Below are 24,927 nucleotides of genomic sequence, written 5' to 3'. Positions count from 1 at the left end.
TCTACGGCACTCACCCTCCGGTTCCAAGGCCCTCTCGGCCCGGGTCCCCCGCCCACAGCCCTCTGACAGGTGGCTCCGCTTGTCTTCGCTGCTGCACCAGGGGGCGGGGACTCCACCTTTTCGGTCCCGAGTGAGGCCACTCAACCTTTTTAAAAAAACACCCACGGGCCGGACGCGGTGGCTCACGCCTCTAATCCCAGCACTTTGGGAGGCCGAGGTGGGAGGATCGCTTGAAGCCAGGAGTTCAAGACACAGCCTGGGCTACATAGTGAGACCCCTAATCTCTATAATAATAATAATAATAATAATAATAATAATAATAATAATAATAATAATAATACAAATGAAATGTAAAAAGTCCTCAACCTTTCCGGCATAGCATAGGAAAGGTTAACGCCGGGAAGAAAAAAATAACTTTTCATTTTCTTGCAGGGGAAGGTTCAAAACGTTCAGCATGTGACTTTATCTTTGGGGTTCACTGTTTTCTTTTCTGAAACCTAGGCTCCTGGTTTGGGCAGAGGGTGGTGGTGGGTGCAAAGAAGGAAAGGTCATGAAAGCTAGGTAGAGTCTTTCAAATAGAAGGTGAGAATGTGGCACCCCAACTGAGAACTGCGGGAAGACCTAGCTTCTAGTGACCTTGAGCAAACAAGGCATAACTTCTCTGGTAACTTATCTGGACTCAGTGTTCGTGTGTGTGTGTGTGTGTGTGTGTGTGTGTGTGATGGAGTCTCACTCTGTCGTCCAGGCTGGAGTGCAGTGTCGTGATCTTGGCTCACTGCAGACTCCGCCTCCCGGGTTCAAGCGATTCTCCTACCTCAGCCTCCTGAGTAACTGGGATTACAGGTGTCTGCCACCACGCCTGCCTAATTTTTGTATTTTTAGTAGACACGGGGTTTCGGCATGTTGGCCAGGCTTGTCCAACATGCCGAACTCCTGATCTCAGGTGATCTGCCCGCCTTGGCCTCCCAAATTGCTAGGATTACAGGCATGAGCCACCACACCATACTCTGAACTCAGTGTTCTCATCTGTAAAAAAGTGGTGGAGTTCTGATTTCTAACCCAAGTGTAAGCCCTTTGAGGGCAGGAGCTATGTCTGATTCATGGTGTTTTAATATATGGTAGGCATTCAAATTATTGAATGAACAAGCACTCAACAACTCTCTTGGAGTTGGGACTGTGGAATTCCCAACTACTGGGAGCTTCCAAGAAGGACAGACCTGGCTTTTTCCCCTTTCTTTTTTTTTTTTTTTTTTTTTTTTTACATTAATAAAAAAAAAAATAAAAGTGAAGTGTTTTTAGGTTTTTTTTTCTTCTAACTTTCCTACTGATCTTATATAGCACTTAATGTGCTAGGTACTGTTGTAAGTACAACTATCAGAGAAATAGAGACTATTATGCCTAGTTTAAAGATGAGAAAATTGAGGGAGGGGAGAGGACTCTTGCCCAGGGTCACATAGTTAATAATTGGGGAGGTGGGATCAGGACCTAAACAGTTTAGCTCTAGAGTCCACGCTCTTATCCACTTGGTTATATAAGATTAAAACATTTAACAATAATAAGTAACATTCTCAGAGTGTTAAAAGAGGGAATCTTAGAGTAGAAATGAAGTCTCTAAATTTAAAGCAGCAGGATAGTTTAACTGTAAAACCACAAGTGACTAAGTTGAAAATAAACCATGAGACACATGTTATCTTATTATTATATAACTCATTCCTGTTTACATGTATTCACACTAGTATTGATGCAGCAATACTACTTAGGACTCATTTTTAAAGCAATATTGACTTTTTTATTTTATACATATATAGAATGCATGGATGTATTCTCTTCATATCATTATATACGATACAAAATATACAATGTATATATTGTGTATATATACAATATATGTATATTATATATAAATTAATGTATAATAAATCATACATTACTTTGTATTACAAGCAAGCTGACCCAGGAGTTTGAGATCAGCCTGGGCAACATAATGAGATCCCCATCTCTATAAAAAAATAAATTTAGCTAAGCATAGTGCAGCACACCTCTAGTCCCAGCTACTGGGGATGCTGAGGTGGGAAGACTGCCTGAGCCTAGATGGTGGAAGCTGAAGTCAACACTGATTGTACCACTGCACTCCAGTTTAGGCCATGGAGTGAGACCCCTGTCTCACAAACAAACAAACAAACAAACAAACCAGGAGTGCAAATGAAGACTTGGAGTAGGTTATTCTCTAAAGGGGGCAAGCTTGCTGGTGGCAGCCAGAATGATCAGGCTAAGAGCAAAAAAGAAATAAGATTGGCTGAAGGGATACAGCCATAAAGGAGTGTAATAGGCTGTGTGTTTAGAATAGAGGAGAGAATTGAGTGTGGACATGTAAATGGTGTGGATTCAGACTATGAGAACAGTATTGACTATGTGAAGGCAAGAAGTGATCTTGAAGCAATAGTGTCAAAGTTACAGCATGAGATGGGAGTCCTAGCTTCTTGCATATCAGTATATGTCTTTGTGCAAATCACTTAACCTCTCCAAACCTCAATTTCCTCATTCATAGAATGAGGATAAAACAGCATATGGATTGGTGACAGGATAAAATATACATGTAAAAAAAGCACAGCATCTAATAACTCCTCAAAATATGTTTTTACTTTTTTTTTTTTTTTTTTTTTTTGAGATAGAGTCTTATTCTTTCGCCCAGTCTGGAGTGCAGTGGCATGATCTCAGCCTCCTGGTTTCAAGCGATTCTCATGCCTCAGCCTCCTGAGCAGCTGGGATTACAGGCTGGCTAATTTTTGTATTTTTAGTAGAGATGGGGTTTTGCCATGTTGGTCAGGCTGGTCTCAAACTCCTGGCCTCAAGTGATCCACCCGCCTTGGCCTCCCAAAGTGTTGGGATTACAGGTGTGAGCCACCCAAACCCAGCTAGTTGTTACTATTATTGCTGCAGAAAAGACCTTACTTCTCCAGTGACCATAAGGGCAGATGGTAATACAGAGGCTTGGTTTGAAGGTAGAAGCAAAGGGAACTAGCAGAAGAGGAGAACTGGGCCGCCTCTTTCTGGCCTTTGGTTGGGTTGCTTTTTAAATGGAGCTGAAGAAAGTGCCAGATCCAAGAGCCCGGGGGCTGGCTATGAGTGCCCTCATGTGGATCAGCTGTGGTCAGACTGCTTCACACCTGTGACCTGCCCTGTATAAATATACTGCCATGTATAAATAATAGCCCCATATATATGTAATCTGGAAGGATAAACATCAAGCTTAACACTGGCAACCTGCAGGGAGGGAAGTGGAATTGGGTGTGTATGTGTGTGTGTGTTTGAGAACCTGTATTTTATTACTCCATACCTCTTTATTGTTTGATTTTTTTCACAATGAGAATCAGTTCCTGTGTTGGGTAAAAAAAAGAAAAGAAAGAAAGAAAAAACCACTAAAATAAATCTGATCACAAAAGAAGATGAATTAAAGAAAAGTACCGGCAGAAACTGCTTGTGATCCAAGTCCTGCCTCCTTGATGCCTGGCTGAAGCCCAGCCCACAAAGAGAACACTGGGTTAAAGGTCCTGGAGAAAAGGTGGGAAAGGTTTGGTGTCTGTGTAGTGTCCCCTAGTCCCAAAAGGGTAAGGCACCTGGTAGACGGTTCCCAGCTTAATGGGAACTGCTCCTGTTTTCCAGGCACACAATCAGGGCTGGAAAAGTTCAACAAGTGCATGGAACATCGGAAACCTCCTGGAAATGCTAAATTTGCCCCAAGATGTCCTGAAGTCCGGCATATTTCTCTGGGCAGCCTCGAGGCTCAGGAGCCCAGCCCAGCCCACCGTGCTCTCTCAGCAGTCCTCCCTCTTCCTGAGTAGTGGCCCTTCGCAGGCCTGCGTCCCAGCCCCGCCCCCCTCTCTGGACGCATCTTTGGGCCCCATCATCACCCGGCGCCGGGCCCTCCCTCTGCCCCCCCTTTCTCCTCCCTCCTTCCTTCCCTCCCTTCCTCCCTCTCTCCCTCCCTCCCAGCTCCTGCACCAGGAAACGGCCCGGATCCCGGCAGCGGCCTGACCCGTGAGATCCCTAACCTGGCAGGCGGGCGGGGTTGGAGACTGGCTGAGGTGGGGGTAAGGGAGGAGTTGGGCCTTTGGGCTGCACTAGGGGGAACCGCGAATACAGATGGTGTCGGCAGGAAGCCCTTGGCCCTGGGTTTCCCGGGAGGACAGTCATTAAACATGGATTCGGCCACACAGCTGGTAGAACGTTGGGGGCAGGGGCCCAGGCCCAGAGCTGCAACCCCAGCCGTTCCCAGGCCAGAACCTGAACCCTGTCCTTCCCCTCCTGGTTCTGATCTCCCCCTCCCCTTTCCAGAGCTCCACGCTGGCCGGGAGGATGAAAGGCCCCAGCTGGGGGCTCCTTGCCACCAGTGCTGTGTCTTAAGAGCTGCCATCCCGGCTGGGTGAGTGTCTCCTTCCTTTCTCTGTGTGGAGTAAACCATTGCGTCTCCCACCTTTCTGTTCAGCCCATCTGCTCCCCCTCATCTTGTGCCTCTGCCAACATCTTTATATCTTGCATTTGGGGAGGTCCTAAGCCCCTTCCTCTAGCCAAGAAGGTGTGGACTAAGGAGGCCCGGGGGTGGGAGGGTTGTAGGGGTGTCACAGAGCTGACGTTGTCTTATTATGAAAAGAATCTAAAGTATCTCTAAACAGAAAATTTACTTGTTTTAAATTTAATTTGGCATATTAGGAATGTAATGGCCAGCCCCTCACAGCCTGGTCTCATATCATGACTTAATTCCCTTGTTCTTGCCTCTCCCTGTCCAGTGAGCTCTGAGCATTTCCTCTCTCCTCCTCATCTCACTGGGTTGGTCAAACCAGAAATGCCCCTTCTGATTCTCTCTCCATATATTCATGCCAGTCTTTCATCCTTGCCTCTTATAGCTGCCCGGATGGCGACCCCAGCCTCGGCCCCAGACACACGGGCTCTGGTGGCAGACTTTGTAGGTTATAAGCTGAGGCAGAAGGGTTATGTCTGTGGAGCTGGCCCCGGGGAGGGCCCAGCAGCTGACCCGCTGCACCAAGCCATGCGGGCAGCTGGAGATGAGTTCGAGACCCGCTTCCGGCGCACCTTCTCTGATCTGGCGGCTCAGCTGCATGTAACCCCAGGCTCAGCGCAGCAACGCTTCACCCAGGTCTCTGATGAACTTTTCCAAGGGGGCCCCAACTGGGGCCGCCTTGTAGCCTTCTTTGTCTTTGGGGCTGCACTGTGTGCTGAGAGTGTCAACAAGGAGATGGAACCACTGGTGGGACAAGTGCAGGAGTGGATGGTGGCCTACCTGGAGACGCGGCTGGCTGACTGGATCCACAGCAGTGGGGGCTGGGTAAGAAGCTTCTCAATTGCTGCTCTGCACATCCCTCTGCAAAGCTGGTCTCCAGGGGGAAGATGGGGGCTCTGATTGGAGACTGAGGCAGCTATGTTGGGAATGAGGTGCAGGGCTGAGTCTCCCCGTCTGGGTGGAATCAGATTGAGAGATACCTGGACTCTGCACTCCAGGGCTGCCATGCAGTCAACACTGGATGGGCTCATGGTCCCAAGCAGAGGACAGAATCCACACCCAAGGAGTGCCTGCAGGGGAATGTTGTCAGGGACTTTTTGCACCTGAGTCATGGTGTGGGAGGTGGGGAGGACCAGGGATGGGTGGTGGTCAGGCAAGCCTTGGCAAAGGATGCTAGTTCTGAGCAGAATTTTTCGCCAAGGAAAGGATGGAATTCACTGGAGGCAGAGTGGGCGGCAAATGAACCAGTCTCTCAGGGTGGGGGTGCACCTGAGGGGATCAGAGGGGCTTGCAGCCAGAAGAGCTTTGACCAGAGAGGAGCTGGGTATGGGGTAGTGTTGGCAGTGGATGGAACTGGAACTCTTCCTCTCCTCTTCTGTCCACTCTTTCCTCTCCTGATATCCCTTTCTCCTTCTTTCTCTCCTACTTCCCTTCTCTCCCACAGGCGGAGTTCACAGCTCTATACGGGGACGGGGCCCTGGAGGAGGCGCGGCGTCTGCGGGAGGGGAACTGGGCATCAGTGAGGACAGTGCTGACGGGGGCCGTGGCACTGGGGGCCCTGGTAACTGTAGGGGCCTTTTTTGCTAGCAAGTGAAAGTCCAGGGCCAGGTGGGGCTAGGTGTGGCTGGGGGCCAGGAGAGCAGGAACAGAACAGAGAAATGCCCTTGGAAGAAATAGAGTTGGTGGATGGGTGGGCATGGAACAGGATGGGCAGGGGAAGGGTAGTGTGTGAGGCAGCTGAGTAGGCCAGGTAGGCGACTGGAAGAGTGAGCAGAACACATAGGTGAGGGGAATGTTTTGGCAAGTTTAGGAACGCAGGAGATGGAGTCGATCCAGGGCTGGGGGAGGTGGGAGGGATCACACCTATAGGTGTGGGCACATGAAACGACCTGGAACTTGGTTCGCAGCCCTGAGGAAGGTGGACTTGCATAAGCAGTTGTATTCTATTAGATGAGTGGGATTTGGGGAACACAGAAGGCACATCCCTTTGGAATGGAAGCTTGGGGGTTCTCAGGTGATAGGGAGAGGTGGCTGTAACAGTGGGTTGCTTGGACACGCGTGTGCATGTGCACGCATGCTGGTGTGCATGCTGGGCTGCCTGGCAAATCTGGTGGTGGTGGGATTCCTCAAGGAGAAAACATTCCCTCTTGCAATGGCAAGAACTAGGGGCAGTTCTCTGTCCCTCCTCCCAACCCCTCCTTTCCCCTGCCCTTGTCCTGATGCCTCAAGGCTTAGAGAGAAACATTGTATCCAGACCGAGGGCTCTGCTGCTTCTCTCCAGAAAGTAATTGGCAAGGCTTTGGAGAGAAGAGCAGTTCTGCAGCTGGCCTTGTTCCTTCATCATCCCCCTTCCTTGTGCATCATGCACTTGCTGCTGCCTCCCGGGCTCTGATAGAAGAGCAGGGCTGTTGAGCCTGGATGGGTGGAGGCTTAGGTAGCTGGACCTGTCTGCCACCCTCCTCTCCCACTCAGGCACAATGGTGCCTAAAGTGTTTCCAATCTCTGGGACCTCTGTACCCAAACTGAAACTCTAAATTGGGGCCCTAACTAATTTTCCTTTCGAGGTTGTGGACATAAGTGCTGATCTTGAGTACAGTCTGGGTCCCACACTGTGTCTCAGTGAGACTGTTGATGCCTTGAGAGGACCATTTCAGCTCTGAATCCCATGGCTGTGAGGGTGATGGGCACTCCAGGACTGGCCTATGCTGTGTTGTGGGCTTTGGTTCGGCTTTATCAGGGGCCAGGCATATGGGTTCTAGAGTACCTACCATGACCTAGAAGCATTTATGATTTATTTGAAGTCACACTGTTTGCATGGGTGTTACTTGTCTGTACCTCAGAGTCTGAGGATGTTAACTTTGGAACTCGCAGTCCTCTAGAACAGCTTCAGATTATGGCTTTTTGTTTTGAGGAAGAAATTATTCTCTCCAGTTGCATGCCCTGAGCCAGACCTCACTGCTGCACTTTCCAAGGTGCTAAGATTGCTGCTCTCCAATGCTAACTTTCTGATGCAGTGCTCTAGAACCCTACCTGTGGTCCTGAGCACTGATCAGCTTAGCTAGACCATGGTTGACTCTTCTTGGAGATTTTCACTTGGTCCTAGAATGTGGCAACGTAGTTGTGCTCGCTAGAATGTGGGACCAAATTGGCCTCAGGTGTTTAGTCCAGACTTCTGCTTTTGAGAGAGGGCTGCACTTTTTAATGGTATTTCTAGGGGAGGTGGTAGGCTGCATGTGCCACTTGGTCTTGTTGTGAGTATGCTGACACCAGAAACTCAGAGTCAGCTTGTGGCAAGCAGTTGGGGTGGGGGGTCTCTGACTTGCTCAGGACAAACTAGGCCAGTGGTTTTCAAACTGCTTGGCGGAGCCCTGAAGTTTCCTAGGGGTTGCCTCAGGAATCCTTGGGGAGATGAAGGGGGTGGGGAGTTGAGCAGGCTGGGCAATTTGCCCTCAAACTGAACAGCTCCCCTTGTAGCTGTCTTACATATCGGGGTTCAGGGTAAGATTTTATTTGCATTAAGGGGTTTGCTGCTGAAAAAATGTTGGAAAACCACTGACTAGACCATCGGCTCCAAATTGGAACCTGTGCTTCCTTCCCCAGGTTTGGAGCACACTCTTCACCCTACCCTCTACCACAGGACGCATATCCCTGTTAGCATTCCCCGGGACCTTTAGCCAAGAGGGGCTGCAGGGACCATGGCCAGGTTACCGAAATGCCCTGCTCTGAAGCCTTGACACCTGGGTGGAAAGAGAGGCTGTTTTCTGAAAGGGTAAAGGGCTTGGTCTGGATTCCCAGAAACAGAGCTTAGATGGGACCACAGTGGGCAATTTTGACCTGTCCTGCCCTTCTTAGCTTGAAGGGAAACCCCAGAGACTCTTCTGTCAGGGAAAACTAGGGACTCTCTTCTAGAGCCATATAGTTCCTTGGGATTAGCTCTTGGCCAAGAAGGCTGAGTATGGCTCCCAATTTTTAAATCCATTTCATTTTTTAAAAAATAAGGGAAATAAATGTAATTGCCATTTTTCAAAGATTAAGTAGGAGGAGAGGGGTTTCTTGCTCTCCAGAGCCCAAAGGGACAAATAGAGACTTTGCTTAGGCCAAGGAAGGAGCGGAAGTAGGGCAACTTGGTCCTGCGATTATTAATCCCACTCCCCACTTATTCTAGGGCACACATACACTATTTTACTTTTTTAAAATCATAAAACAGCAGAACAGATTTGGTTAGTTTAGAAGAAAAGAAAGCTCTATAAATATAAATCTATATTCCTGTATTTTTATTTAATAATTTATAAATACCAAGTTCATTTGACTTTTATTTTTGTGTAATATGTAATGGTCGTATTAAAAAAATAAATAAAGCCCAGAAGTTTAATGAGAAGGACTGAACAGGGTTTGTGACTTCTACACTGTATAGCCTGGGGTCAGGACATTTCCTTGATCCAGTCATCTCTTCATGACCTTGTAAAAGGCAAGAATTAGAATAACAGGGATTTGAGAGAAAGTGTTGGGATCATTAAAAAAAAAAAAACAGAGTCTTTTCCCCATCCTCCTCACCCGACTCCTACACCAGCCAAATGGTCAAAGCCAAGAATTCCATCTGTTCCAACCTGAGCCTCGGGAGGGTGTGTGTATACGGTACTCTGGGACTGCCACTAACAATAACCAAATGAAAAACAAAGAAAACCTACCAAAAATCTTTGTATGCTAGTAATCAAGTCCCCAGTTGTGGTTCAGGCTCTAATCAGAAGAGTGTGATAATAATAAACATTTCTCCATGGTGCCTTGCTGCCTACCTCAGACTTAAAAATAGGTCTGGGCCAGGTGCGGTGGCTCATGCCTGTAATCCCAGCACTTTGGGAGGCCGAGGCGGGCAGATCACTTGAGGTCAGGAGTTCGAGACCAGCCTGGCCAATATGGGGAAACCCTGTCTCTATTAAAAATACAAAAATTAGCCAGGCATGGTGGTGCGTGCCTGTAATCCCAGCTACTCAGGAGGCTGAGGCATGAGGATTGCTTGAACCTAGAAGGTGGAGTTTGCAGTGAGCCGAGATTGAGCCACTGTACTTCAGCCGGGGTGACAGAGGGAGATTCTATCTCAAAAAACAAACAACAACAACAACAAAAAATAAGGGGGGTGGGGGGAGGGTCTGGCAAAAATTGAGTCCCTGCTTCCTTTCCTGGTCCTGTGAGACACTTGGTTTCAGCCATTTTAATGCAAATTGATAAACTGGATGGAATTTCTAGAAATATTCAGCCCATCCTTCTCTACCTCTAGTCTTGGACCACATCAAAATCATGTCTAACTGAAACAGTGATCCTAATTTTAAATTTCAGGTGGGAATTTCTAACCTTTCTGTAATCCAGTGCAATAGATTGGTACTTGGGTTTATGTGTTAAATTGTGAGAAATATAATTGTTTAGAGGAATCCAGCATTCTCTTTCTATTCTCTATACAAAAGTCGACATGGAAAGCCATATTAAAATCAGAGAGTGGCTTAGTGAATATGGCACTATGGGAAAGGAAATTAGATGTTCTTAATAGTTAATATCATCAAGTATGATAGCTGCTGCATTTAGCTCCACTGCTGTGTGATTGATTTAATGATTGATTTACATTTGCCTAGTTCCAAAACGTATTTGCAACATCTTACTATAATACACAAAATAATAGGAAAACATAAATGTTTTAAGTCAGGGTTGAATTTCAAGGTTAAGTAAAAAAAATAAGTAGGGGTAAAGGGAAAACTGAAATAAGATGGCAGCAAAAGGAAAATTAATGCACAGAAAAACATTCTATAAGTAGCATTTCCAAATACTAAAGCTAGGCTGTGAATTCAGCTGTGAGCTTCTTGGTGGCTAAAGCAAATTAAAATACAAGATGAAATTCACATTCCTCTTAGGATTTATAAAAGCGTATTAGTTAAGAGGGGCAAAAAAACTTTGTGGCTTTTCTGAGAAGACAGTGATATAGTGGACACCACCTTCTGTGACATCTAAAAGCAAATATGATGTGGAGTTTTGACCACTGTTTCTTCGAAAAACACCAAATGGAGATTCAGAAGGTCCTAAGCGAGAAATAACACTGGTGGAGAACTGTATGAAGGAAATACAATCCATCTATCGCTTTAGATAGTCCAAAATTTAGTCCTATATTAAGCCAAATCATCACAGAGCAGCATATCTGGGCTAATTTGTGATGAGCCTAATAGAACACACCTAGGACCTTCTGAATCTATTAGAAGGTCCTAAGTGTGTTAGGACAAATGACATCTTCAATAAAGTTGTGCAACACTTAGTTACAATTTCTAGTAAATGAATAGATTGTAGATACTGGTTTTTTTTTTTTTTTTCTTGAGACGGAGTCTTGCTCTGTCGCCCAGTCTAGAGTGCAGTGGCCCGATCTCGGCTCACTGCAAGCTCCGCCTCCCGGGTTCACCCCATTCTCCTGCCTCAGCCTCCTGAGTAGCTGGGACTACAGGCGCCCGTCACCACGCCCAGCTAATTTTTTTATTTTTAGTAGAGACCTGGTTTCACCGTGTTAGCCAGGATGGTCACGATCTCCTGACCTCGTGATCCGCCCACCTCGGCCTCCCAAAGTGCTGGGATTACAGGCGTGAGCCAGGGCGCCCGGGCCTCTGTGTTGTTACTTAATAGCAGATCCTTTGAAGACTTTAAAAGCTGCCTTAAGGCTGGGCGCGGTGGCTCACGCCTGTAATCCCAGCACTTTGGGAGGCCGAGACGGGCGGATCACGAGGTCAGGAGATCGTGACCATCCTGGCTAATACGGTGAAACTCGGTCTCTACTAAAAATAAAAAAATTAGTTGGGTGTGGTGGCGCAGTGCCTGTAGTCCCAGCTACTTGGGAGGCTGAGGCAGGAGCATCGATTGAACCCTGGAGGTGGAGGTTGCAGGGAGCCAAGATGGCGCCACTGCACTCCAGCCTGGCGACAGAGCTAGACGCCGTCTCAAAAATAAATAAATAAATAAATAAATAAATAAAATGCTGCCTTAAATGCAGATATAGGAGAAATACAGAAATAAATCAACTATTTTGAAACTCAACCAGAAAACACACCATAATGAAATGCTGTGTAGTTTATTCAGTCAGTCATTTATGCAGAAAATATTCAAGCATCATCTGTGTGCTAAGCACAGTTACAGGCTCTGAGGTAGAGTGAACAGACAGATGCAAATCTCTGTTCTCATGTTGCTTATGTTCTAGTAAGAGAAACAAAAAATTTAAAATTATATAATATGTGAGAAGGTGATGAATACTATAAAGAAAAGTAATTCATTGAGGGGAATGTGTGTGTATATATATATACACATATAAGAGTTCAATTTTAAATTGAGTGGTCAGAGAAGACCTCATTTCTGAGGTGACTTTTGGGTAAAACTATGACAAAATTGGAAAAATATATTTATTGATGTGGGAAGATGTTTGTCCTTTTTTTTTTTTTGATTGGGTAAAAAAAAAGAAAATAGATTAGAAAATAATATATACAGTATGATCCCATTTTGCTAAAATATATCTTTGTGCCTTGATATATATTTGCATATTGAAAGTTTCAGGAAGCATATATGCCAAAATATCATTAGTGATTGTCTCTGGATAGTGGGCTTTATGAGTGCTTTTATTTTGTTATTTTTGCTGTCAGTATTTTCTGATTCTTTGACCATGAACATATATTTCCAGATATTTCCAGTACAGTATATTAAAACAAGTTCTTTAGGTACAAAATTTTTAAAAAGTTAACGGAGCAGAATGGAAATTAAGCAGCCCAACAGAGGGTCCTTCACATTTAAGTGGCTACCCCACTTCTATGCAAAGGCAAACTTAGGGAGCTAAGGTAAGCAGGACAGACCACATTAGAAGATTATTGAGGTCTGCTTCAAGATAGAGGTCAGTAAAGGAGAAAGGCTCCAAGTTTCTACATCAGCACTGTCCAATAGAAATATAATGCAAGCCACATGTAGTGTTACATTTTCTAGTAACCTCATTTAAAATGCAAAAAGAAATTATTAAACCAATTTCAATAATATTTTATTTAGCTCAGTATATAAAAATATTATCATTTCAACATGGAATTAATATTAAACAATTATTAATGAATTATGTCACATTCTCTTTTTCATACTAAGTCTTCAAAATTCAGTGTGTATTCAACACTTTCAGCACATCTCAAATTGGACTACTCGTGTTGCAAATGGTCAGTAGCCATATGTGGCTAGTGGCTATCATATTAAAGTGTAGCTCTAGATCATAGATCATTATTGCAGTCTGTAAAAATTTCAAGGTAGTTCCAGATCATAGAGCATTATTATTGTCTGTAAGAATTTCAAGAAAGGAGATAAAAATAGGGATTAAACTACCAAGACGTCAAATATTTATGTTGTTTGGTGAGAAAACTTTTCTGGGAAGAACTATGAATGCCCTCGCCCATTTTTACTACTTAATTCTCCTTTTCTCAACTCCACGGAGCCATTCCCTTCTTCTTCTTTTTTTTTTTTGAGATCGCCCAGGCTAGAGTTAAGTGGCGCGATCTCGGCTCAATGCAACCTCCGTCTCACAGGTTCAAGTGATTCTCGTGCCTCTCAGCCTGCTGAGTAGCTGGGATTACAGGCACACGCCACCATGCCCAGCTAATTTTTGTATTTTTAGTAGAGACAGGGTTTCACCATGTTGGCCAGGCTGGTCTTGAACTCCTGACCTCAGGTGATCCACCTGCCTCGGCCTCCCAAAGTGCTGGGATTACAGGCATGAATCATCGCACCTGTCCCTCAAATAGTCTTTTAAATATGTTTGCTTTTTTCTTTTTTTGAGACAGGGTCCTACTCTGTTGCTGAGGCTGGAGTACTGTGGCATGATCATAGCTCACTGCAGCCTGGAACCCCTGGGTTCAAGTGATCCTCCTGTCTCAGCCTCTGAATTAGCTAGGACTACAGGTGTGTGCCACCACACTCAGCCAAATGTGTTTGTTTCTTTCATAAGGTAATCATGCCTATTAGAAGAAATTTGAAAGTTGGAGTGATTTTTTAAAAATAAATATGTAATGGGCTGGACATGGTATCTCATGCCTATAATCCCAACACTTTGGGAGGCTGAGTTGGGCATATGGCTTGAGCCCCAGGAGTTTGAGACCAGCCTAAGCAACATAGTGAGATCTTGTCTCTACAAAAATAGAAAAAATTAGCTGGGCATGGTGGTGCATGCCTGTAGTCCCAGCCACTTCAGAGGCTGAGGAGGGAGGATCGCTTGAGCCAGGAGGTTGAGGGTGTGGTCAGCTGTGATCATGCCACTGTATTCCAGGCTGGGCGACAGAGACCCTGTCTCAAAAAATAACAGCAGCAAAATAAACAAGTAAATAAATAATGATTGTGGAAAATTTGTAGAACATAGAAAATTATAAAGAAAATGAATCATAATGCTGTCACCCAGAGAGAACTATTTTGGTATACTTCTTTCTAGTATTTTCTGGTCTACTTTTATGATCATACGATTTTGTATACGCAATTCTGCTTATCATTATATTGCAAGCATTTTTCTTTGATGTTAAAACGTTTCAAAGGCATAATGACCATATACATCTACTTGTGTACAATAATTTTAATGCCCACTTGGTCATTTATCTGTATTTTTTCACGCTGATAAAAAATATTTATTCTGGCTGGGTATTGTGGCTCACGCCTGTAATCCCAGCACTTTGGGAGGCTGAGGTGGGCTGATCGCCTGAGCTCAGGAGTTTGAGACCACTGTGGGCAACATAGTAAAACCCCATCTCTACTAAAATACAAAAAAATTAGCTGGGCGTAGTGGTGGTGCGCCTGTAGTTCCAGCTACTCAGGAGGCTGAGGCACAAGAATTGCTTGAGCCCTAGAGGCGGAGGTTGCAGTGGACTGAGATTATGCCACTGCACTCCAGCTTGGGCTGTGGAGTGGCTGTCTCAAAAAACAAAACAAAAACAAACAGGCCGGGCGCGGTGGGTCACGCCTGTAATCCCAGCACTTTGGGAGGCCGAGGCAAGTGGATCATGAGGTCAGGAGATCAAGACCATCCTGGCTAACACCGTGAAACCTCGTCTCTACTGAAAATACAAAAAAAAAAAAAAAAAAAATTAGTCGGGCGTGGTCGCGGGCGCCTGCAGTCCCAGCTACTCAGGAGGCTGAGGCAGGAGAATGGGGTGAACCTGGGAGGCGGAGCTTGCAGTGAGCGGACACAGCGCCACTGTACTCCAGCCTGGGCAAGGGAGCGAGACTCCGTCTCAAAAAAAAAAAAAAAATTATTCACAAATTGGATTACATTTTTAGAAGAGATAATAGGATTACTGGGTTAAGAATCTCAACTTTTTTTTTTTTTTTTTTTTTTTTGAGACAGAGTCTTGCTCTGTCACCCAGTCTGGAATATAGTGTCATGATCTTGGCTCACTGTACCCTCCACCTCCCAGGTTCAAGCGTTTCTCCTGCCTCAGCCTCCTGACTAGCTGGGATTACAGGCGCTCACCACTACACCCAGCTAAGTTTTATACTTTTAGTAGAGACAGGGTTTCACCATTTTGGCTAGGCTGGTCTCAAACTCCTGACCTTAGGTGATCCGCCCACCTCGGCCTCCCAAAGTGCTGGGATTACAGGCATGAGCCACCTGCCTGGCCTTTTTTTTTTTTTTTTTTTTGGAGACAGGGTCTTACTCTGTTGCCCAGTCTGGAGTGCATGTAGCACCATTATGGTTCACTGTGGCCTCAGCCTCCCAAGTAGCTGGGCAGGGACTACAGGTGCATGCCACTATGCCCAGCTAATTTTTGCATTTTTAGTGGAGTATGGGTTTTGCCATGTTGCCCAGGCTGGTCTTGAACTTTTGGACTCAAGCAATCTGGCTCCCAAAGTGTTGGGATTACAGTTGTGAGCCACTCCGCCTGATCTTAAGAATCTCACCATTTTAAAAGCGTTTGGTACATATTGCCAAAGAATAGAAAGATTGTATTGGTTCTTGCTCCTTTTTTTCTCCCATGCCTAAGTTTTTTTTTAAAAAAATCATAGTTGTAATTATATTTTATGTACAATTTTACATTCTTCTTTGGCTTAACAAAATTATTTTCACATGTTTGTCACACTAGGTAACCCTTTTAATAGGTGCCTAATAATTTTTCTTGGATATAATTATATTTTGCTTAAACTTTTGTCTATTGTTGGATTTAGTCTTTCCATTTTTCACACATAATTTTTATGTATTAAAGCAGGCCTTACAGTAGTTTTGATCTGAGCTTTGAAAGCTGGCTTTGAATTCCCTGCACACTATTATATATATTACATAATATATATTATGTATAATATATATATTGTTTATATTTTTTCCTTTGAGACAGAACCTTGCTGTTGCCCAGGCAATTCTCCTGCCTCAGCCTCCCGAGCAGCTGGGTTTACAGGCATGTACCACCATGCCCAGCTAATTTTTGTATTTTTAGTAGAGATGTGGTTTTGCCATTTTGGCGAGGCTGGTCTGAAACTCCTGGGCTCAGGTGATCCTCCCGCCTCAGCCTCCCAAAGAGCTGGGATAACAGGCGTGAGCCACCGTGCCCAGCCAGCACTGCACACTTCTAATTAGTCCAATGACTTAGGCAATTTCTTCATTTCATTAAGCCTTTTTCTTTTTCCCTAAAGAAGGTTATGGTTTTGGAAATATTTTCCTCATGGGGTTGTTGTGAGAGTCCAGTGAGATAATAAGGAGTGGTGCTTATTACAAAATCAAGCGCTCAACAAAAATAGGATTCAAAGCCATTTTTAAAAATCACATTTCCTTTCATTGGCTTGATTAAATTGGGTACCAATAAGATAAACAAATCTTGATTAGGTTAAGATTAGTATAAAAGACCTTTCTTCCAGGGTATTCAATCATTTAGAGCTTGTCTTCGGTGCTCAACTTTAGTTATCCCAGATCACTGAAGCTGAGATGGCTGATGAAGTAATTTGCAGTGAAATTTTAAGCGACTGTGACTCTGCTCCAAGTTCCCCAGATCTCGAGGTAAGGAATTGTGAGAAAAAGTGGGGGTGAGGGGAATAGTGGGGTATAATGAGTCACTTTTGATTTTTTGGTTTGCTAATGAAGATGTTCTCTTGTCCAAATCCCTCCGCCAACCGTGTTTGTTTAACTTTTTGGTTGGGCTTATATGTATCTTTCCAACTGTAGGTTAGTGTGCCCACAAAAATTTCTCTTGCAAACTTACACTGCCATTCCTTCCTTTTTAATAAATGTGTTAGATTGCTACAAAAATATGGCAATCCTGCCCTCCAGGGCTAGGTCTCATTGATATTTCGGGTGCAGCCGTGTAGTGGGAGCCTGCTAGGAGAAACTCCTCTGGGATCTTGGGAGCTTGAGGGCTGAAATGAAGGGTGGCACCCAGATCCCCAATCAATGCATGCTCAATCAACAAACATCTAACAGGACCTTATGTGGTAGGCATATTGCCAGGCCGTGGAGATGCGAATATAAACAGTATCCGGCCCCTCATTTGAAGGCGCTCACAACCTAGTTAAGAAACAGCACAGAACAATTAAGCACGCTGTGGAGAGAGGCCCACTTGTCCTGGGAAATGAGGGGAGCTGGGGTTTGCAGTGGTTTGGTTGAAGGGGGACTACATGTTAGAGGCACAGACAGGGTGCAGGTACAACCAATGGAACGAGAAGGGTGGAAGGAAACAACATCCACAAAGTAACCACATGTTGGGGTGTCGAAGGCTGTGATTTACGGTTTTGAGGCTTTACCTCCAGCAAAGGGGGGCCAGTCTGTTAGCAGTGCAGATTGGAAGGGTGACATTGGAAGCTGTCCAGGGAAGAGAAGAAATTGGAACTAGGGAGCAGAAGGTCTACGCAAGAGGGCGGGAAAGACAGGACTCGTGACTAGTAGCTCTGGACTGAGGAATCCTCCCTGCTTTCTGGTGTGGGAGAGCTAGTGGATGATGGTGCCAATAACCTGGATGGAGAAAGTAAGCTCCCTCCTGGAATGATTCATTTACAACCTCCATTTTCAGCAACATCCCGTCTACTGGTGCTTCCTGGTCAGGATACAAGTTTCCTGAAACTGCTGCTCTGTTTTGGGTCTCACCCGGCCAACAGCTCACTAGCTGGCAAGCAGTAGTATCAAGATGGCGGCCCCCTAAGGGCTGGCTAGTCATGTGACTTCGGGTTTCCCAAGTTTGAAGCCCGGCAGTCCGTTCGAGGGCAAGGTTCACCTGTCACGAAACCAGTGTCACTCCTTCGAATCTCGCGAACCAATCGGCATCTGAGACTGGGCCACTGCGGTGAGGCGATCGGAAGATTGGTCCTTTCCAGTCGCCTAGCTAGGGCCAATCACGGAGCGTCCTATACTTCGCGGGCCCGCCAGTAGGCCAGGGAGAACCAGGAATATCGTCACAGCGTGGCGGTATTATTACCCAAGGACTCGATAGGAGGTGGGACGCGTGTTGATTGACAGGCAGATTTCCCCTCCCGGGATTTGAGAATTTGGCACAGTACCCCGCCCTAGAGGTGGGGTCTCATTTGATTGCCAAGTAATATTCCCCAATGGAGTACTAGCTCGTGATGACGGGCAGGCAGTTTGACTAATGAGTCCTCGGCGTGGCCGGCGCAGCTCTCCAATCGCCGGGCGGCGGGCCCCAGTCTGAGCGGCGATGGCGGCGGCGGCGGCGGCGGCAGCAGCAGCGGGGGCTGCGGGCGGTCGGGGCTCCGGGCCGGGGCGGCGGCGCCATCTTGTGCCCGGGGCCGGTGGGGAGGCCGGGGAGGGGGCCCCGGGGGGCGCAGGGGACTACGGGAACGGCCTGGAGTCTGAGGAACTGGAGCCTGAGGAGCTGCTGCTGGAGCCCGAGCCGGAGCCCGAGCCCGAAGAGGAGCCGCCCCGGCCCCGCGCCCCCCCGGGAGCTCCGGGCCCTGGGCCTGGTTCGGGAGCCCCCGGCAGCCAAGAGGAGGAGGAGGAGCCGGGACTGGTCGAGGGTGACCCGGGGGACGGCGCCATTGAGGACCCGGTGAGGGAAGGAGGGCGAGCCAGCAGGCCGGCGACTGGCCGGCCGGGTCACTGGAGGCCCGGAGCTCGGGCGAGCGGGAGGCAGGCGGGGGGTGGGGTTGGGCGGGGAATAACGTGGCTGGGGCCGGGTCGGGCCGGGGATGGGTCAGCGATCACTACAAGGGGCCCGACTGGCTTGATTGGGGCGTCACGGGTGCCTAGTGTTGTTCTAGAGAGGGTAGCTTGCTTTTCTTTTATCACGACCCTCGCATGGGGCGAGGGAAATGGCCGAGCGTGGCTGAGGCCGCGCTCCGGCCGAGAGCAGGGCACAGTCCCTGCGTTGGTTCCTCTTAAGCTCTCCTCCATACCCTTCCCACTTATATTAGGAGCTGGAAGCTATCAAAGCTCGAGTCAGGGAGATGGAGGAAGAAGCTGAAAAGCTAAAGGAGCTACAGAACGAGGTAGAGAAGCAGATGAATATGAGTCCACCTCCAGGCAATGGTGAGTAACTGGCGATAGCACGCGGAGCCAGGGTTCTCGGGCTGGGAGGGTTGTGGGGAAGATGGGGAATGTGAGGTAGGATACTCGGCACCCTGGAGCTGCTTGTCTGAGCTATTATGACTGTGCCGCGGTCATAATCCGTTGTGTGTTCGCCTGACCTTTGTGAGGCAGAACCTATATTTTGGTGGTGGTAGCCTTGTGCTTCCCTTTGTCCCTGTTATAATTGTGTTGCTCTTTGTTCTTAGTCTACGTCTATCCTTTGTAGAGGTTGCAAGCTCGCATTTGACCTTCAAATATAATAGTTTTTCCTCCAATTGGAGACGCTTTAGTTAGGATTGTAAGAGAAAGCAAGCTGCAAGGGGTTTCCCCTTTAATCTAGAAATGTGGAGTCTCAGCCCACTTAATTTTGCTCACTCTTAAAAGCATTTCAGCCAAAGCCATTCATTAGGGATTTGATTTGGAGGCAGGAGGGATTCCTATACTGTTGTAAGTGTGTATTAGTTTATTCTTTCAATTTATCGAATGTTTAGTGAGTACCTGCTATGGACTCGGCACTATTCTAGGTTATGGGTACAGCAGAGAACAGAACAGACCAAAATCTTTGCCTTCGTTGAGCTAATGGGATGGTGCTGGTGGTGGAAGTGCAATATGTTGGTCAAAAACAAGTGTGTGGTTTTTTAAAAATATTATTTTTTCCTGATAGCTGGCCCAGTGATCATGTCCATTGAGGAGAAGATGGAGGCTGATGCCCGTTCCATCTATGTTGGCAATGTATGTGCTGGGGCTCTAATTGGGGTTGGGGGCAAGTTCTTCTTTTGGGGAGTTATTTAATAGTCCTGAAAGGAACATCTCCGGGATCGGTGTGGTTTTGGGTGTGTGTGTGGAGGGAGTGTGGGAAGGAGGTTAAAGGTAATGGAATGATCAGTAATCAGCAAAGGCTCTGGGTTTGGAAGCAAAAGGATTAGTTCCTCAAATTACCAGATTTCATGTGCTTTGGTGTATAGATGGCCCAGACCAAATGCTAGGGAGGGTTCCTGTTGAGACAGGAATTTGCCTGGTGCCTGTGAAATTTTTCTCTTCTCATCAGGTGGACTATGGTGCAACAGCAGAAGAGCTGGAAGCTCACTTTCATGGCTGTGGATCAGTCAACCGTGTTACCATACTCTGTGACAAATTTAGTGGCCATCCCAAAGGGTAAGTAAAGGGGAGTAAGTTGAGATACTTTACAGTGCAAAAATAGATAAATTATGTTTTATAGTGAGCAGTAAGTTATTTGCTGTTAACACAGGTGATCTGTGTCATTTAAGATCATGGCATCAATTTTGATATATATCAGGAGTTGCACCTAAATGTCTTTAGAGGCCAGATAACAAAAATGAAGGCTAGGTGTGGGTGGGATCACAAACTAGAAGGGGAGGGGCAGCTTCTACTTGGCCTGTTATGGCCATATGGAAATTCAGGCCCTGTGTGTCTTATTTTTACAAGTTTCAAAGAGTAGCTGGAAATTTTAAAATTTAAATGATTTTGAATGAAATTTTCCATTTAGAAGAATTTTGACAAATAAAAAATGTAACCACATTGTAGCCCAAAAAGAAGCATGCCTGCAAGTTGAATTTGACCTGTGAGGTATTTGTAACCTCAGAGAGATACAGTGACAATTCTTTTCAGGTTTGCGTATATAGAGTTCTCAGACAAAGAGTCAGTGAGGACGTCCTTGGCCTTAGATGAGTCCCTATTTAGAGGAAGGCAAATCAAGGTAAGCCTATGTCTATTGCTGTTCTGGTTCTGTGTAAACTCTCCGGGTTGACTTTAAGGCTATCATTTGTTCGTCTCTGACTCAGGTGATCCCAAAACGAACCAACAGACCAGGCATCAGCACAACAGACCGGGGTTTTCCACGAGCCCGCTACCGCGCCCGGACCACCAACTACAACAGTTCCCGCTCTCGATTCTACAGTGGTTTTAACAGCAGGCCCCGGGGTCGCGTCTACAGGTCAGGATAGATGGGCTGCTCCTCCTCCCCCCCGCCTCCCATGAGCCCTGTATGCTTCCTTCTCTCCTGGTCTAAGGAACCTCCCTCCCCCACCCCTCCCTGTGGTCTTCAGGAACTTTGTCTCCTGCCTGTGCAGGGTGAGGAAGGTAGTTGCAGGCCAGGCCAGAAGGCCAACTTCATCATCTTTTCTGCAGTAGGAATTGGTGATAAGGGCTGCATCCCTCCCTTGGTTCAAAGAGGCTTCCACCCCCAGCCTTTTTTTTCTTGGGAGTTGGTGGCGTTTGAAGGTGTTTACACAAAGCCAGGAGGAACAGGGCCTCCAGGCAGTGAAAGCACTGCTTGGATATTTGTTACTTTTTTCTTTTTTCGGAGGGAGGGGTTGAAGACAACCTCCCTTGGAAGAATACCAGAGGCTAGCTAGTTGATCCTCCCCAACAGCCTTGTGGGAGGATTTTGAGATATTTACTCTTTATTTGAGCCAGTCTTGCAAGGTTAACTTCTCACTGGGCCTAGTGTGGTGTCCAGGTTTTGGCCTTGCTTCACTTCTGTCTCTTTACATTTTAAATAGACAGGTTAGGCATATAAACCTTGGTTTTTCATAAACTCTACCTGCCTATTCCCAGGAGTTAGGGAGAATCTATTTGTGATGGCCTAGGGTATAAGAGCTGTGGAGGACTGAAAACTGGATAAAAAGAGGGTCATTTTTCTTGCCCTTGTTTCTCACTCAGATGCGCTTCTTTTTTGCCACTGTTTGGCAAAGTTTTCTGTTAAGCCCCCCTCCCCCTGCCCCAGTTCTCAAGGTGTGTGACTATTTCTGGGATCATGGGGTCAGTTTTAGGACACTTGAAAACTTCTTTTCCCCACTTCCCTTCACAGTAACTGGGGCAAGGGCCCACGGGGAGGGGCTTGTACTGAACTATCCTAGTGATCACGTTAACACCTAACTCTCCTTCTTTCTTCCAGGGGCCGGGCTAGAGCGACATCATGGTATTCCCCTTACTAAAAAAAGTGTGTATTAGGAGGAGAGAGAGGAAAAAAAGAGGAAAGAAGGAAAAAAAAAAGAATTAAAAAAAAAAAAAAGAAAAACAGAAGATGACCTTGATGGAAAAAAAATATTTTTTAAAAAAAAGATATACTGTGGAAGGGGGGAGAATCCCATAACTAACTGCTGAGGAGGGACCTGCTTTGGGGAGTAGGGGAAGGCCCAGGGAGTGGGGCAGGGGGCTGCTTATTCACTCTGGGGATTCGCCATGGACACGTCTCAACTGCGCAAGCTGCTCCCCATGTTTCCCTGCCCCACTTCACCCCCTTGGGGGCTGCTCAAGGGTAGGTGGGCGTGGGTGGTAGGAGGTTTTTTTTTTACCCAGGGCTCTGGAAGGACACCAAACTGTTCTGCTTGTTACCTTCCCTCCGTCTTCTCGCCTTTCACAGTCCCCTCCTGCCTGCTCCTGTCCAGCCAGGTCTACCACCCACCCCAGCCCTCTTCTCCGGCTCCCTGCCCCTCCAGATTGCCTGGTGATCTATTTTGTTTCCTTTTGTGTTTCTTTTTCTGTTTTGAGTGTCTTTCTTTGCAGGTTTCTGTAGCCGGAAGATCTCCGATCCGCTCCCAGCGGCTCCAGTGTAAATTCCCCTTCCCCCTGGGGAAATGCACTACCTTGTTTTGGGGGGTTTAGGGGTGTTTTTGTTTTTCAGTTGTTTTGTTTTGTTTTTTTTTTGTTTTTTTTCCTTTGCCTTTTTTCCCTTTTATTTGGAGGGAATGGGAGGAAGTGGGAACAGGGAGGTGGGAGGTGGATTTTGTTTATTTTTTTAGCTCATTTCCAGGGGTGGGAATTTTTTTTTAATATGTGTCATGAATAAAGTTGTTTTTGAAAATAAAAATTGTTTGGCCTTTTGGGTGTAAGGATTATTTATCTTCCTATTCTGTCTTAGATCACAGATGGCTATTAATTCTGCTTTGCGGTAGAAGTACTGGTGTTGTGGAAGGGAGGTTGCCACTTGTGAATTAAGGAGTAGGAGTTAAATTACAACTAGCAGGAACATTATGTGTTTAGTTGAGAATGATAGGTTTTCTGGATAACATGTAACCCTGATTGGCATTTGAGAGAGAAATAAGCCTGGGAAAGTAAAAGAATAACCAAATTACTGACCTAATGGTGCTTTTGTGTGCTCCTGATACAACTTACATGCAAATGAACTATCCATGCCAGCAACCCGAGAGCTTTGGATTGAGGTCTGGTTAACCTTTCTTTGGGGTCTCACTATGTTGACCAGGCTTTTCTCAAGCAATCCTCCCATCTTAGCCTCCCAAAGTGTTGGCATTACAGGTGTGAGCCACTGGGCCCAGCTACCTTTTCTCTTCTACCTCAAGGTGGGCCCAAGAAATGCAAAAGACAAAAGACACTTAGCCAACAGACAATGGGAAAGCTTGTTTTTTCCAACAATACAGTAACTAATGTGTCTAGTTAACTTATATTGATTGGACCGTTTTATTTTTTTGAGATGGTCTTTGCTTTGTTACCCAGGCTGGAGCGCAGTGGCTCACGGCAGCTTCACCCTCCTGGGTTCAAGTGATCCTCCCACCTCAGTCTCCTACATAGCTGGGACTGTAGGTGCGTGCCACCGCAGTTGGCTAATTTTTTGTAGAGACAGTTTTGCTATGTTGCCCAGGCTGTCCTGAACTCCTGAGCTCAAGCAGTCCTCCTGGCTTGGCCTTCCTATAGTTGTGAGCTGCAGTGCCTGGCTAGGATCAGTTTATTAGGACTTCACAGCTGGCTTTCACTGTTTTTATATCTAAAATTTGTCTTGAGCATCCTAATTTCTCCATTTTTTATTCCATTGTCAGATTAGTCTTAAAACTGGAACACTACATCATTAGCCAGCTCGAGCCTTCAGACTTTGTTGCCTATAGAATTCCTTAGTATTTCAAACTTACTATTTTTTCATTTACTTCTCAGGATGTTTTGTTCACAATTGCCTCTGACCTGGATGCTCTTCAAAAATCATATGTTAAAGAAATGGCTCTGTGGCTGGACATGGTGGCTCATGCCTGCAATCTCAGCACTTTGGGAGGCGGAGGTGGACAGATCACTTGAGGTCAGTTCGAGACCAGCCTGGCCAACATGGTGAAATCCCGTCTCTACTAAAAATACAAAACTTAGCCAGGCGTGGTGGCTTGCACCTGTAGTCCCAGCTACTCTGGAAACTGAGGCAGGAGAATCGCTTAAACCTAGGAGGTGGAGATTGAGATGAACTGAGATTGAGCCACTGCACTTCCAGCCTGGGTGACAGCGAGACTCCATCTCAAAACAAAACAAACACAAAACTCTGTTATATCTGAAGCCTTAACCCACCTCTCAAATTGCAGTATTTTCTGAAATCTCATGTCAGTGTTACCCACCACATATTTTAGCATTTTGTCATTTATTCTACCTTCTGCTATGGATTAGGCATTTGAGGTCTATCTTTTCTCCTAACTAGATTCACCTAAAATAGTGCCTGGTGATCTCTGTGGCTTCTGCAGAGGCTGATTAATGAGGGTCTGGATAGTGTTCAATATAAACTTTTTACTGGAAGAATGAAACAACCTAAGTGACTTGTTGCTGTTAATGCTGTGATGGCCTCATCTGTCCACCAGGGGGCACTAAATGGCTGGCTCTAAAAGATCCCTATACATTGTTGGGTCTTGGAGGGTGAATCATGTTTTGACCCTTCTCTGGTTTAGTTTTCCATGTTCAGTCAATTCTACTGTATCTTGTCTGTTTTCTCTATTCCTACATTCACTGCTTGAGTACCTCCCCATCATCACTGCAGGGGTCCTGGCAAATGTATTGGCTTCAAACTTTTTTTTGAAAAATAAAAATTCCTAAAAAAATTATTTTAAAAGATGGGGTCTTGTTATGTTGGCCAAGTTGGTCTTGACCTCTT

General features: G+C 46.1%; 1 protein-coding gene across 2 annotated transcripts; it reads left to right on the top strand.

Moving 5' to 3' along the window:
- The first annotated feature begins 3,906 nt into the window (after positions 1–3,906).
- Positions 3,907–22,881, top strand: LOC111554817 (bcl-2-like protein 2). 2 transcript variants are annotated; one of them, XM_023230494.1, is made up of 7 exons: positions 16,901–18,531; positions 18,896–19,010; positions 19,714–19,781; positions 20,098–20,204; positions 20,679–20,766; positions 20,852–21,003; positions 21,967–22,881. In XM_023230494.1, exons 1-7 carry the CDS (start codon positions 18,181–18,183, stop codon positions 22,004–22,006), a joined length of 921 nt encoding a protein of 306 aa, XP_023086262.1. In that variant the 5' UTR covers positions 16,901–18,180; the 3' UTR covers positions 22,007–22,881. The 2 variants fall into 2 exon arrangements, with proteins under 2 accessions (XP_023086263.1, XP_023086262.1); XM_023230495.2 differs by lacking the exons at positions 16,901–18,531; positions 18,896–19,010; positions 19,714–19,781; ... (2 more) ...; positions 20,852–21,003; positions 21,967–22,881 and adding exons at positions 3,907–4,038; positions 4,336–4,423; positions 4,905–5,344; positions 5,964–8,900.
- Positions 22,882–24,927: the final 2,046 nt, after the last annotated feature.

The sequence above is a fragment of the Piliocolobus tephrosceles genome, chromosome 6, assembly GCF_002776525.5.
Source record: "Piliocolobus tephrosceles isolate RC106 chromosome 6, ASM277652v3, whole genome shotgun sequence".
Classification (NCBI taxonomy): Eukaryota; Metazoa; Chordata; class Mammalia; order Primates; family Cercopithecidae; genus Piliocolobus; species Piliocolobus tephrosceles.
The sequence above is the reverse complement of the archived record's forward strand: the minus strand, read 5'-3'. Positions and strand labels throughout refer to the sequence as shown.

Excerpts from the sequence above, each read along its gene's own strand:
- LOC111554817 (XM_023230494.1), top strand. The coding sequence starts at position 18,181 with ATGGCGGCGGCGGCGGCGGCGGCAGCAGCAGCGGGGGCTGCGGGCGGT. Across the intron at positions 19,011-19,713 it reads GAGTCCACCTCCAGGCAATG|CTGGCCCAGTGATCATGTCC; the intron begins GTGAGTAACTGG and ends TTTTCCTGATAG. Across the intron at positions 19,782-20,097 it reads GTTCCATCTATGTTGGCAAT|GTGGACTATGGTGCAACAGC; the intron begins GTATGTGCTGGG and ends TCTTCTCATCAG.